General features: G+C 46.4%; 1 protein-coding gene across 4 annotated transcripts in view; it reads left to right on the plus strand.

The window, feature by feature from the left end:
* SPATA13 (spermatogenesis associated 13) overlaps positions 1 to 14,503 on the plus strand; it is a 156,095-nt gene that overhangs the window by 141,128 nt on the left and 464 nt on the right. For 3 of the 4 annotated variants that reach the window (XM_010371924.2, XM_010371939.2, XM_030921862.1), the window contains 4 exons: positions 1,598 to 1,727; positions 4,169 to 4,541; positions 7,506 to 7,580; positions 9,682 to 14,183. In XM_010371924.2, coding sequence (XP_010370226.2) covers positions 1,598 to 1,727; positions 4,169 to 4,541; positions 7,506 to 7,580; positions 9,682 to 9,857 — 754 coding nt within the window. In that variant the 3' untranslated portion in view covers positions 9,858 to 14,183. Of the gene's footprint in view, positions 1 to 1,597; positions 1,728 to 4,168; positions 4,542 to 7,505; positions 7,581 to 9,681; positions 14,184 to 14,503 lie in introns of those variants that run through there. The other variant, XM_010371934.2, reaches the window with a different exon arrangement.

A 14,503-nucleotide genomic window follows, 5' to 3' on the forward strand; every position in this document is an offset into this window, starting at 1 on the left:
AGTTAGGACTAAAGGAATTAGAAAAAGGAGTTCATTGAGATAGGTAAGAGAAAGCTGTATATTTTTTTCTTTTTCTGATGGAGAAATCAGAAAATTTCAGTAGAAAAAAAAACAGGGAAGTCAAGAAAGCCACAAAATTGAAGAAGAAAAAATTGTCGTTGTAAATATCTTCTATAAATTTTCAAAGACATTTTTAAGAAAATGTCTAGATGGCATGATGAGGAGCCAGAGCCAAAGACAATTAATAAGAAAGTTAAGAAGCAAAGACTTCTTGGAAGATGTGGGCAGGCAGCTCAGTACATTCTGAGATGGGAAAGCTGGGTCCAGACGTCCACACCTCACTCTTCAGTAGTTGATTTTCTTCCTTTAAGGGCGTTTTTCACCAAGAACATTTGCAGATTTTGGTTTTTTCAAAATAAAAATTAGTCAACATGACAGAAAGTCCATTTCCTAGTCTTAAGTAAAACAAAGCAAAAATTATTTTTAAAAAACCGTTGCAATTCAGTTTTGTCCAGAAAAACTGACTTTGCACCCTTTCTTCGTGGCTGGAGGCCTCTCTGGGGGCTCCGTGCCCACTATTTTGGCAGCCCCTCGTGTCATTCTTGCTCCTGCTCTCTGCCCCGCTCCTGAGTGTGAATGGGCCTCTCTGAAGATGGCAGGGTCTGCTCGGTGGGCAGTGTCTGGGGACCTCCCAGGAGCTGGGTTGAACTGTGTTTGGTAAATAGACAATAGAATCTGCTTTCAAGGCTTTCCCGTGGCTGTGCAGGATTCTAACTCATTCCGGCTGTGATGAGCGGCCCTGTCTGTCTTGTAAGTTGCCGTGGGAAAGTGGAAAATACAGCTCATTAGCTGGATGGTTGGTCTCCGTGGCCCTGCATTATTAACGCTGAGCAAAACCTGAATGGGAGGCTTGCAGATACTGGACGTGCTCTGTGCTAGCCTGTGTGTAGATGAAAACTGTAGTTTCTGCTTTTCCGGTGCCTACAGTTTTAATGGGCTTGGGAGTGGGGACCTCCTGGGGAGAACATTTTAGCTTGACGTCACTGTGGTGGATGGAAAGCACCAGAAAGGAAGATCTGTTGGTGAGGCGAATGCCATACTGCCATTTCCGTAACTCACCACTTTAGGCGCCTGTCCTTGCCTGTCCTTTCCCGAACAGCATAAAAGATGTAGACTCAGAGCACACAGTCACTTTTGAAAATGGTTAGTGATTTTTAAAGTACTTTATATAGCAAGAGTGGTTATGTGAGAATCAGAGCCATGATAAAGACTGTTCTTTCTGTATTAATGAAAGTCACCCATTGTCACCGTGACTAAAATTTATTTGTGGCATTCACTGTCATTCATTGTCATTTCTGGGAAATCAGTGAAAACATTTTTATTCCAAAGAATTCCAAATTGCATTGCGTCAGCTCCCTTAACCTGTGCAGACTGTAGTCTATTCACAGGGAAGCAAGAAAGGGAAACAGCGGCTACGACGTAAATGTCACTTTGTCTAGAGCGTTTGTATGTGAAGAAGCGCCTCAGTGGGTTATTTTGCCAGTCCTTATTTGTAAGATGCATGTTATGTGATTAAAATTATCCTCCCATCTTGCAGTGATTACAGCAACATAAAGGCAGCGTATGAGGCCATGAAGAATGTGGCCTGTCTAATCAATGAGCGCAAGCGCAAGCTGGAGAGCATCGACAAGATAGCTCGCTGGCAGGTGTCCATCGTGGGCTGGGAGGTAAGTGGGAGACACCCCGCATGATCCCGTGCCACGGGCCCCTCCTGCACCTTTGATCTGGTGCAGACTGCACTTTAATATCCTGTGGTCAATACCTTATATTCTTGGCTTTAATGGTATGTATACCATTAATGGTAAATGTGTTTTGAGGCATATTGTTGAATTTAACAGTCAACCACTTTATACCCCACCCCCGTAAGAAATAAAATCTGAAGAGTATCTGCAGTTAATTTATTGCGGAGCGTCTGTCTCTCCTGGTAGAGGGAGCTCCACGAGAACCGTAGAGGACATTTCATTTGCAGCCACATAACATAGTAGTAGACATATGGGGGACTCTGGAGTCCCTGCCCACATGTGAATCCTGTATGATCTGGGCAAGATTAATTTTTTTAACTTATAAATTGGGGAGGAAAATATTACCTACCTCAAAGGCGACCGTGAGCATTTTATAAGATAGTACAGGCCAGGTACAGTGGCTCGCACCTGTAATCCCAGCACTTTGGGGGGCCAAAGTGTGAGAATCGCTTGAGCCCAGGCGTTTGAGGCTAGCCTGGCAACCTGGCAAGACCCCATATCCACAAAAAGTAAAAAAAAATCAGCCAGGCCTGGTGGCATACACACGTAGTCCTGGCTACTCGGGAGGCTGAGTTGGAAGGATCACTTGAGCCTAGGAGGTTGAGGCTGCAGTGAGCCGTGATCGTGCCACTGCACTCTAGTCTGGGTGACAGAGCAAGACCTCTGTCTCAAAAAAAAAAAAAGGAAAGAGTACAAATAAATACAATGCCTGTAATAAAGGTCCAACAAATTCTCTCTCTGTATTTTTAAAAACAGTGACAATAGCTAGCACCTGCATGTGTTTACCACGTGTCTGAATGGCACTGATCTGAGCCATTTGTACCTATATGAACTCATTTAATCCTCTCCACCATCCTATGAAGTAAGCACTGTTATTATACCCATTTAACAGATGGGAAAACCGAAGCACAGAAAGGTTAAGTAACTTGCCCAAGACCACACAGCTCAAAAGTAGCAGAGCTGGATTCAAACCCAAGCAGGCACCCTGGCTTCAAAGTCCATGCTGGTGACCACTGTGCTCTACTGCCATTAAATTAAGAACAACAAGCAGATGCCATTCAGATTTGTAGACCAAACTACATTGATTTTACATTTATTAATTGGTCAGAACTCACTCTCCCAGAGGACTGAGAAAGTTTGGAGCAAGAAGTTAGGTTCTTAACTGAAGTAGGCTACAGGTGGTGAAAATTGGAGAGAAACACGTAACTTCAGGGGCCTTATAGACTTCTGGAGTTTGGGCAGGATCTCAGAGAACACTGAGTCCAACTCTCGTTTCGTAAGTGAAGAATCTAGGGCACAGAATTGCTCTAAGCAAGTAAATAGAAGAACTATTTTGGAGTCAGGCTCTTTTGTCTCCAGAAAATACTGTGTGTGACTGGGATTAAGGGAGAATCAAATCCTATTTAACAAAGGCCAGTGTCATACCAAATACCATAAAGTAACATGGGATTAGATTCAACCTAAATATTGTAAAAGTGTGTTTTTCTTTTTGATTTTGGACACTGACATTTAGGGGATAATTTGTCAGAAGTTAATTTCTTGCTGACAGTTTCCCGTCTGGCCTTTTGTTCCTATGACTCTAAATAAGTTGCGATTCCAGGGAGCTGCCATATACTCAACACAATAATGTCAGGTCCGTAATCACAGTCCTGTGCCCCTACATGAATGCTTTCTTACATATAACCCTGCACGCTGTCATTCTTCGAGGCTCTGTTTAGCTCAGCTGCTGTTTCAGATCTTGACTGGGTTCCATTAATTCTGCATGCTCCTTACCAGAGGCTTCAGCCAAGGAAGACCCCTCAGCTAACACAGAGGCACCGCCACAGTTTTCTAGTGAGTAGGAAAAAAAAGAAAAGGAAGAAATTTCAGGCACCAGGAGACCAATAAATCCAGGTTTATTAACACAATAACCTTTGAGGCCCTGCCCACCTGCGAATGGGGACAGGTAGTGGGCAGTCTCAGGTAACTAGAAAGTCTGAGAGAGATTCTCTGTTAGGAGTCTTTTCCATATCCTAACACCTGAAGGAATACAAATGGGGAATTTTTTTTGTTTTTTGTTTTTTGTTTTCCTAGAGAGAAGGGTCTTGCTCTGCCCCTCAGGCTGGAGTGTACTGATGCGATCACCACTCACTGCAGCCTCAAACTCCTGGGCTCAGGGGATCCTCCTGCCTCAGCCTCTTAAGTAGCTAGGACTACAGGTGTGTGCCACCATGCCTGGCTAATTTTTAAATTTTTATGTAGAGATGGGGTCTTGCTGTGTTGCCCAGGCTGGTCTCAAACTGTCCTCCCACCTTGGCTTCCTAAGTAGCTATGACTACAGCTGTGCTAGAATTGGAAGATCTTAAGATGTGTTTTCATCCTTCCAGGGACTGGATATCTTAGACCGAAGCTCAGAATTGATTCATTCTGGGGAACTGACCAAAATCACTAAGCAAGGCAAAAGCCAGCAGCGGATGTTCTTCCTGTTTGACCACCAGCTGGTGTCCTGCAAGAAGGACCTGCTGCGCAGGGACATGCTATACTACAAGGGCCGGCTGGACATGGATGAGATGGAGCTTGTGGACCTGGGAGATGGGCGCGACAAGGACTGTAACCTCAGCGTGAAAAATGCCTTCAAGCTCGTCAGTAGGACCACAGATGAGGTTTATTTGTTTTGTGCCAAAAAACAAGAAGACAAGGCAAGGTGGCTGCAGGCCTGTGCAGACGAAAGGAGGCGGGTGCAGGAGGACCAGGAGATGGGTGAGCAGCCCTTGGCCCTGGAGGCACCTTTGCCTCTGCTTGCTGTAATAGCTTCATTCTCCACCACCGTGGGCCTGCTCTGCCCAGCCTTCTCCCTCAGAGCTAGATCACACCATGGGGAAAAGACGAGGGATCTGCAAACCCTAAATACTTCTGAATGTACTTACAAGACAGACCATGTCAGCTGTAGTTACTACAACTAACATTTATTCAGTATTTACCTTGTGCCAGACGTTCTGTGGTCCATTTATAGAGATTGTCTCATTGAATCCCTATGAAGTGGTTACTGTTATTCCCAGTTTACAGATGAGAAAATCGAGGCTTATGGAACTGGACCACTCGTGCACTGTGGCCACATAACATTTAAATCCAGCACTTTGGATGCCACATGCAGGGTAGAAGAGTAAATAATAAAACCAACTCAGTGTGACCCCAGAGGTGGAACCCCACTATGGTGACCATCACCCAGGGTATCAGAAGTATCGTGTGGGCTGGGCACCGTGCCTCACGCCTGTAATCCCAGCACTTTGGGATGCCAGGCAGGCGGATCACAAAGTCAGGAGATAGAGACCATCCTGGCTAACACAGTGAAACACGGTCTCTACTAAAAATACAAAAAATTAGCCAGGCGAGGTGGCGGCACCTGTAGTCCCAGCTACTCCGGAGGCTGAGGCAGGAGAATGGTGTGAAGCCAGGAGGTGGAGCTTGCAGTGAGCCGAGATCGTGCCCCTGCACTCCAGCCTGGGCGACAGAGCGAGACTCCGTCTCAAAAAAAAAAAAAAAAAAGTATCATCTCGTGATTCTGGAGGCCTCCCCTTTGGCTGTGCCCGTGCAGTACCTTCAGGGTGCCTCACTGCCACAGTTGATCCACACCCAGCAGCCTGCCCACATGCTTCCCATCTCTCCCTATGACACTCAGGACGCCGTGTCATCCATTGCAGTTAAGGCGATGGTCCTTCACACCCAGTGTTACATTCGTACGTCTTTGGTTTGTCTTCCCAGCTTCTGCTGACCTGGTGGTGCTGTGTGGCCCCTGAGAACGAAGTTGCCATGCCTGGCATTAATGATGGCAGCACCCATAGTCTCTGAGCCCCTATTTCATTGCCTCCCTAACTCTTTAGGGTTTTGAGCACAATCTGTTGAATGGAAGTCAGTGAAGGATATTCATCTCTGCAGCCCAAGTGAGCCCAGCCCTCAAAAGTCGTGGTCCAGGATGGAGGGGAGCCAGCATACACCCCTCCCCATCCTTGCCCACTGCCATGAGGACAGCAGAACTGAAAACCAGGAAGTGCTTTTTCTGTCCTCCCCAGCCACTGGCTCTAAGCTTGGCTACAGAATTGGGTCTCACCCAGAGGAGGTTTTGTGAGATTCTGCAGTAGAGTAGGAGGGATTTACAAGTTGGTCAGGCTAAAGCGGAAGCAGGGATCTCCTTGGAAACACTCAATGGGTGAACGTTCGCCTGGATTTGGGCCACTCCAAGATACAGAGCTCCCCACGTCACAGGCGGCCCCTTACACCAAGTGTCGGGGTGTCCTTTAGACTAAAAGGAAATCTGATTCCCAGCAACAGCCAGATTATTGGTGCAGACTCTGGGGCCCCATTGGAATAGGGCTAATCACTCTCGTGCCCCGAATTCATTCAAAGATGATAGTTACTAAAAGGCAAAATGACAGAGCCACAAAATCTTAAGTTTTACTCGTCGTATGATGTTGTCTAGTGCGGGCCCTGAAGTCATCTGTAAGTCAGAGTGTTTGGGTTCTTGAAGACGGCACTATTTGCCGGGGGGAGGTGGGGGCATCCTACACGCTTTCAACAGTGTCTCTCAATAGAAAGGAAAGGAGGGGCCTCATGGGATGCCCTTTGCCGTGTGATGCTCCCCATGGCCAGTGGTCAGAGGACGCGAGTGTATGACTGAGGCACTCCTGAGCCAGTAAGTCTGGGAACTGGCGCGTGTGTGATAAAACTGGATGCATTCCTTGCCTGGAATGTTTTGGCAGCCCTCATGCTTGATGCATGTGTGTGGGTAGATACTTTATGTGGCAGGTCAGAGAGAATGGACACGAAGGGCCTTGGAGGCAGGGACAGTCCAGTGGCCAGCATACAGAGCCTGAGCCTGACGTCAGGACAGTCTGGGACAGATGTTGGGCATGTGGAGGAGTCAGGGCCAGGGGAGCAGAGTGGGCAGAGGTAGAGAGGGAACCTCGGGAGTGAGCCAGGCAGTGCGAGCTCGCAGACGCAGGGCCTGGGTCACCTCTGCCGAGCTGGAGCGAGCACCTGCCTCCAGGAGGAAGGCTGCCCCCGGGAGAAGGCAGGGCCCCAGCATCCAGCCCTGGTCATTCAGCTCTGTCCTTCCTTCTCCTTCCCCACATCCTGTGAAGCCAAGGGTTGCCTCGTCCGGTGACTCTTGTTTCACCCAGTTCACGTACGGCACACGTACACTGTCACTGTGCTGCTGGACTCGACAGTGAGGGGACGCTCAGGGCACACACTGCACACAGCTGGGGTACGGAATCCGGTTCCTGCTACTCACATGGTGCCTTTGTTCAGGGTGTAACTGCTAGCGTGCAAAGGTCTCGTAGCGTATGGGCGAACAGGCCCTGGGACCCTTTGCTCTGTCCTCTCCTTCTGGGACCTCATCCTTTAGGTTATAATTGGGATGACCCTGTGTGAACAATTGCCTGGGAGTGTCGTGCTTCACACAGACATCCTGCATTCTCACGGGCACCACCCCGTTTCACTCTCCAGACTCTCCGGGTTTGCAGAACAACCAAATGGCCACCTTGGTGATAATCCTTGTGACTTCCCCTTTGCTGGTCTTCAACCTGTCCGGGTTCTTTGAGGATTAAGGTTCTTGGTCTCAGGTTATGGTGGGAACATCAATACTGATATGGGCTGTGATGCAAGTTTTGCTCTGAAACATGTCCACGTGTTTTGAATATATGTCGCATTTATTTCTACATGCAGGAATGGAAATTTCAGAAAACCAGAAGAAACTTGCCATGTTAAATGCTCAAAAGGCAGGACATGGAAAGTCAAAAGGTAAGTTATGGAGAAGGCTTTGTCTCCTTAATGCTTATCAATATTCTCCTGAAAATGGGGAGCGTACCCCAAGCTTTCGGCCTGTGACCAGCTTGGAGTAAGGAGCACAGTAGAAGTTAGAACTCAAGGGCAGGTCCAGAAGTGGGGGCAGGTGAAGGTGGCCTGTGTTTGGTTTTGAACGTGCGTCAGTGTTTGCTCCCATTGGGATGTGGGCACAGGAAACCTTCAGAGGTTCTGCCAGAGGGGGGTAGACCTCCCTGCCCGCCGGCGGCCCCTCTGCTCCCCTCTGCTCCCCTCCCCCAAGTGCTGATGGCGTTAGCCACCGGGTCACGCACATCACCAGTCTGAGGCAAACCAAGGCCTCTTGCCTCTTTCAGGCATGAGAGGACAAAATGTCAAACCCCAAACTGCTTGTCAGCTGTAGGCTGGATATAGTCTAGTTTAAGAAAAAGATGTAAAGGCTCGGTACATCAGGCAAGGAGTTAGACCAAAAAAGACACGTGAGCTGATTTTGGGCAGTGATCCCCTAACCTCCACGCACATTAGAATTCCCGGGGCAGCCGTTCAAAAATGCCCAGGCTGCGTACCCAGGGCTCTGATGAACTAAGATCTGTCCACGCTGCCGGTAATGCAGATATCTGGCCCAGCAGGAATTCACTAATAAGGATTTTTCCCAAAAAATATGCACTGCATTCTTAGAAACGTTATTCCAGTCATCTTTCTACTTTAAAAGGGATTTACCCTATGAAATGTATCTCTGTTCATATTTTCCTGACTGCAAATGCAAAAACAAGGACCAATGAATCCCAGGACTGCAATAGGCCACTGACTAAAAGGCCAGGAAGAACTCCTTCCCAAACCACACTTCGCACTCCACTGCTTTCTCCGTGCAAATGCAGAGTTTATTTTCCCCACTAAGTTACAAGTATCTTTAAGGCAGAAAAACCCATGTTATTAATTTTTTAAAATCTCCACTTCTAATGTCAGATTACTAGTAAATCAGTTTGTCAGAATACATTGTTTTCTGTCCGTATCTTCTGAGAGTCACTCACCCGGGCTCCTCAAGAACGGAAGGACTGCTGACATTCACAGGTGGCCACCGGGTGGGCCGCTCTGCCTGGGTTATCTGATTTCTTCCTTCCTGCCACCTCGGGAGATAGGGAGAGCCTTCTGGCAGGTCAGGGGCAGGGGTGGGTTCTGAAGCAAGGCCTTCCTGCTTTCAGAGCCCACGCTCTTCGTGCCATGCTGACTTACACAGTTACCTTTTGATCTAATCGCTAATCTTAATAAACCTTCTAAATTACCTCTGCACAGATTAAAAATACCTAGGCCAGGGAGGTTTTGATTAGAGTGATTACGTATTGGGGGCACAGTTCTAAGCACTTTGCTTCTATTAATTCATTTAATTCTCATAGCAACCCCATAGTACTGTAATCCCCATTTTAGGGATTGGGAAACCAAGGAGTAGAGAAATCAAATCATTTCCCCAGTAATCCCAGCTGGTAAATGGCACAGGAGAATTTGGGCTGAGGCAACATGAGCTCCAGACTTCCATTTAGAGCATTTTACTGCTGTTCACCTTGACCGTCAGTCTGGCTCGGATTCCACCACTCCCCGCTGCGTGTCCTGGCATTCAGTTTCTTCCCCTGTCCAGTTGTCATAATACCCTCCTTGGAGGCTTTTTAGGAGATTTCAGTGACAGAGACTGTGTCAAGCTCCACACGGAGTACCTGAACATAGCAAGCATAGCTACTGGACCTTCTTTTTGGTTAATGTGAATTAAGAATTAGCTGTCTACAAAAAAATTAGCTGGGCATGGTGGCACACACCGGTAGGTCCAGCTACTTAGGAGGCTGAGGTGGGAGGATCGCTTGAGCCTGGGAGGTAGAGATTGCAGTGATCCAAGATCACACCACTGCACTCCAGCCTGGGCGACAGAGTAAGACCCTGTCTCAAAAAAAAAAAAAAAAAAAAAAAAAAAAAAAAAAAAAAAGAATTAGCTGAGAACTTGGACTTGGAGTCTCAGCATTTTCATTTTTTTCCTTTTTGGTTAACAAGTGACCCTCAGTCCCTGTTCCATCTCTCTCCCCTCCCGAGTCAGGCTACAACAGGTGCCCCGTGGCCCCACCGCACCAGAGCCTGCACCCCATCCACCAGCGCCACATCACTATGCCCACAAGCGTCCCCCAGCAGCAGGTATTTGGCCTGGCGGAACCCAAAAGGAAGCCTTCGCTCTTCTGGCACACCTTCAACAGGCTCACCCCCTTCCGGAAATGAAAAGAGGAGGCTGTGCTTCCACGGAGCTGGGTGCCAAGAGGAGAACTGTCTTTGCTTCTTGTGTGCTTCAATCCAGGGAAAGTTTCTTGGACCCAGTGATTAAAACTTCCTTTTTGGGATCAATGAAGGAGAGAAGGTCTTGGAATCACCTTCAGTCTTTGGACACCCATCTGCCTTTGTGGAAGAAAGGAGATGGTCATTGACACAAAGCTTTATCAAAACTACACAGAAACACCCGTGACCCGCTAGGAGATGGCCCAGATGTGGGACCCGGTACCGTGCTCTAAAGTGAGTGGTGAGGCAGCAGCTGAAGCCACCCCTGGTGATGGTGAGCAAGTGCTGCTGCTGGTCCAAACACAGCATCCAGGGCTTTGCGGCTCCTGCGGAGTGACGAGGTTAGAGGATCGCTTCTGCATTTGATTTTCAAGGATGTCGTCAAGACAGGGTTGACACAATGTTGCACGTGTCTGGTCACACTTAGAAATTGAGCTCTCACTCTCTTCTGTAGCACTGGCGGACGTACAGCTGCCGTGGAGCTGACCATGGTGTTCCCTGGCATTGTCCACACAGATGCTAAATGGTAGTGCAGATGCCATCCTGCAAGGTTCCTCTTCCTGCAAGCGAAGGGGGGAGAAACAAGATGCATCTGTCACCTTCATCGCAGTCCTCAGTACAGAGCAACTTACGCATCCTCAAGAATCCACTGCTTTTCAGGCAAGGAGGGAGAAATCCTCCTGCACACTGGCTTTGTCCCGGAGTCGGGTTCCCTCCTGCCTGCACGTCTTGAGTAACTCTGAGCAGAAATCACGTCTTGCCCACATGCTGTAACCTAAGAAAGTGCTATTCAAGGCTGGGCACGGTGGCTCATGCCTGTAATCCCAGCACTTTGGGAGGCCAAGGCAGGTGGATCACCTGAGGTCAGGAGTTCAAGACCAGCCTGGCCAACATTGCAAAGCCCAGTCTCTACTAATAATACAAAAATTCGCTGGGCATGGTGGCACATACCTGTAATCCCAGCTACTGGGGAGACTGAGGTAGGAGAATCTTTTGAACCTGGGAAGCAGAGGTTGCAGTGAGCTGAGATCGCACCACTGCACTCCAACCTAGGGGATAGAGCAAGACTCTGTCCCCCCCCAAAAAAAAAAAAAAAAGAAAAAAGAAAACTGCCATTCAAACAACTGTTTGCAACATAAAAAATTCATTTACTCTAACATTTATGATACAGTGAATATGAAAGTGCACTGGTCAGAAGGCATTCTCAAAAAGCCGCACTGCTCCCGACATCGTCCTTACCAATGAAATCGCAAAGACAGGCAAAGCAGTCCTGCTTCTTGGGAATCAGAAGCTGCCTTTATCACATAAAGCCAAACAGTAGGGCATAACTTGTGTCACCTGAGCATGTCATCAGCCTTCTGAGGACTTGTTCCTTATAAAAGAGACCTTCACAAAATATCTTGGCTCAGAGATAGCAGTCTTTATTAACAAAGGCCATGCGCGCTGACACCTGCAGATAATCGCCTCCTTTTCGTTGTCTGTGTTGTACATTTTCAGGACATAACTTTTAACTATGTCTAGAGAAGGCAGGCTCTGCATCAGAGATGCCCTTTCAACCCGCTCCGTGCCCTGGACAAGAGATACTGTGTTACACTGTTAATGGATTTCTATTTGAGAAGCTCATTTTTGTATGCGATCCCTGCAAAGTTGTTTTTCTAACAGGCCCGTGTTTGAGAATAAACAAGTCTGTGATGTCAGAGACAAAGGTGTATTCTTCAGTCTGCAGGTGTGTGGCACCTCCCTTCTCCCCTGAAGCCCCCCACATCCAGAGCCATTCCTGAGGGGTGACACTATGAATCAAGAAAGCATAACCTTTGTCCTCTCGGGTGAACCCTTGGAACATTCTGTGACGGCTGATGTCCGTTCTGAGCCACCTTGGCACGCGTGCTCATGGGCAGCATTGCTAAGGGTTCGGGTGCCCTGTGGCTGACAGCCCCTGCGTTGCTTCTGTGGACCATCGTGCCGCCCAGCGTGTCCTGAGACTGAAGTCGCTGCAGGAAGGAGCTTCTGGAGAGGTCCTGTGGCATGTGGGTGCATGTGTGCGTGTTTCCTTCTTGAACAGACATTCCAACTTCAGTTGTGTTTATAGAACTGACCTTTTTACTAATAAATATAATGGTATATTTTGGAAACTATACTTAATATGTTTTTCCTGCACACCTAGCAATAACTGTAGGGGTCTCTGCTAGAGTTGTTTGTATGTACAGCAATTTTGAACAAATTATTTTAAATGTAATATAAGAGAATTCATTTAAGGAAGTAAAGAGAATCATTTGCTTGTTACATTTTCAGTGAGGATTCAGTTTAAGAGTCATTCTTAGGGCTTCCATTTCCTAATATTTATTCATGGGTAATGAAGAAATGCTTTGCATTTTGTGGCGAGTCCTAATTTATTTTCCAGCTGAGCCCTAACTTCCGGTTCCCACCTACCTCCATGGACTTCCTAACAGAGACTCATGAATACCAGGACATGTGTTTGTTAAATCAAGTTGAGTTCATTGCCCCGGTCAGTTTTATACAGTATGAGGGTCACTCGATTAAAGATCTTTCCTGGGTAGATCCTACTTCGATGTTCAGGTGATTTTGAAAACTGCTAACGTTTTTTAAAAGGCTAGAACATCCTTTGACTTCTTGAAAATCCACGTCTGGCTTGGGTTTTATTACCACATGCCTGAATTCTTCAGAGAATAGAAGGCTCAAGTATTCTCATTTTCTGTTTGCCAAGCTTCCTTCCTGATTTGAGTCACATGTTCCACTTGGGAAAAAAGGGAACAGAGAGCCTCTTCCATGGACAGTGTATGAATTTCACTGGGAATCTTGCTGTCTCCAGCCTCTCTGCCTTTCTCTCTTTTTAACCTTACATTACATAATATTATAGATAGGCCACAAAAAAAAAAAAAAAAAAAAAAGATGACAACATTTTGATGAATTTCACCTATTCCGTTCTTCATGTTTGAAAATTTGTCGGCTTTGTTAGAAGGGTCAAAAGCGGCCTTTTCAATTGTGATCATACCTAAAGCATATAAAAACCCTGCAGTAGATTATAAGCAATTATAAAATCATAAAATTGAATGTTTGCAGAATCCTGGAGCAGTAGCTTTCTTTGTCTTTGGCCTGCAGACTAGGAAGAGGGCAGCAGTGGTATGTCAGAGCTTCCCTGGGATACCAGCCACGTGGTTTCTTTTCATTTGATCTGATTTTTGTTTCCCACTGTAGATCTGATTTTGTAGTTGAAAACATTTCACCATCAAACACTATTTCTGAATATTGTGCCTTTTTTATATCTAGCCTAGATGAAAACCGATGCCATTCTTATTCAGAAAATCCCCCCATCCTACATGACTGTTACCTAGACATAAAGCAAAAGTGCATTTAATTCAAAGTTTGGTTCACAATATAAGTATTTTGTAAAAGCCAGCTGAACCAGCATTTTACCAGGTGGAAATCTCTGCAAGCCAAATTGCTGATACTCCTTCATACAAATCAACTTGGTGTCCTAGCCAGAATGGAACAGCATAATTACCTGGAGTTCAGGGGAGCATTTCTGCACTATTACTTGTCAGGAGAGAAGAAACTTCGAAGTGTCCCTCAAACAACAGTGTCAAGAACTAGGAATAAATGTCCTTTCACCAACTCACAGGCCAGAAATGCGGGACCCAAGTCAACTAGGTGAAACTTACTAGCAGACCCAGCTTTTCCATAATAACGTAATCTGCAAATCAGTTTATTCAAGTTTCCCTTGGCTGAGATTGTTGTTTTCAGGATGCAATGACAGTGGATTTCAGAAGGCTTTGGAAAAATAAGTGGAACATGACTGATCTAAAAAAAAAAAAAAAAAAAGCTTAAATATTTGGTGTAAGTTTGACTTACCTACAGCATACTTTACATTGTTGCCTTTAGTTATCTCACAGGCACTGACATTTTATATTTAGAAAATACCTTTAATCTTTTCTAATCTTTGTAAATATTAGTGTCCATTGTGTTTGACTTGCTAACCTACTTTGCAAGACTTTGGGCAACAGTTTAGCTCGTTAACTTCAAGATGATGTGTCATCTGTATAGGTCAAAGGATGGGACTTCCTGAACTGAGGAATTCGCTGTTGGCAGCCGAAGTATGATGTACAAGATTGATGTAACTTGATATGTATTTTTGTTGGAAGATTTTTTGTAAAAAAAAAAAAAAAAAAAAAAAATTATTTACAAGGTTATTTGATTTTTTAAATGCTGTGAATCTATATTTGTTGTTTTGTATATTAAAATTCATTTGCCAAACTCTTTCTGATGATGCATTTGAGTAGCAGCCTTTATTAACAGGAGGAAGTGGAGAGCTGGGTGCGGGGCCTTCTGGGATTTGTAGTGCCTCTGCTGCCCTGATGTCCCTAGACTTCTCAGTGGCAACAACTCATCCATTCAGGAGCTCCATGTAACCCCTGGGTAGGCATGGGAGAGGGAGGGCTCCGAGGGCAACCTAGGGGGGCACCCTGGCTTGACGAACGTCAGTGGTTGGAGTAAGAGGGATGTGGAAGGGAGCAGTGAGGTGGGGCCGCTTTTGCTAGGGATCATGGAGAGGAGACAGAGAACAGACTGTGCCT

Source organism: Rhinopithecus roxellana, chromosome 18, assembly GCF_007565055.1.
Source record: "Rhinopithecus roxellana isolate Shanxi Qingling chromosome 18, ASM756505v1, whole genome shotgun sequence".
NCBI lineage: Eukaryota > Metazoa > Chordata > Mammalia > Primates > Cercopithecidae > Rhinopithecus > Rhinopithecus roxellana.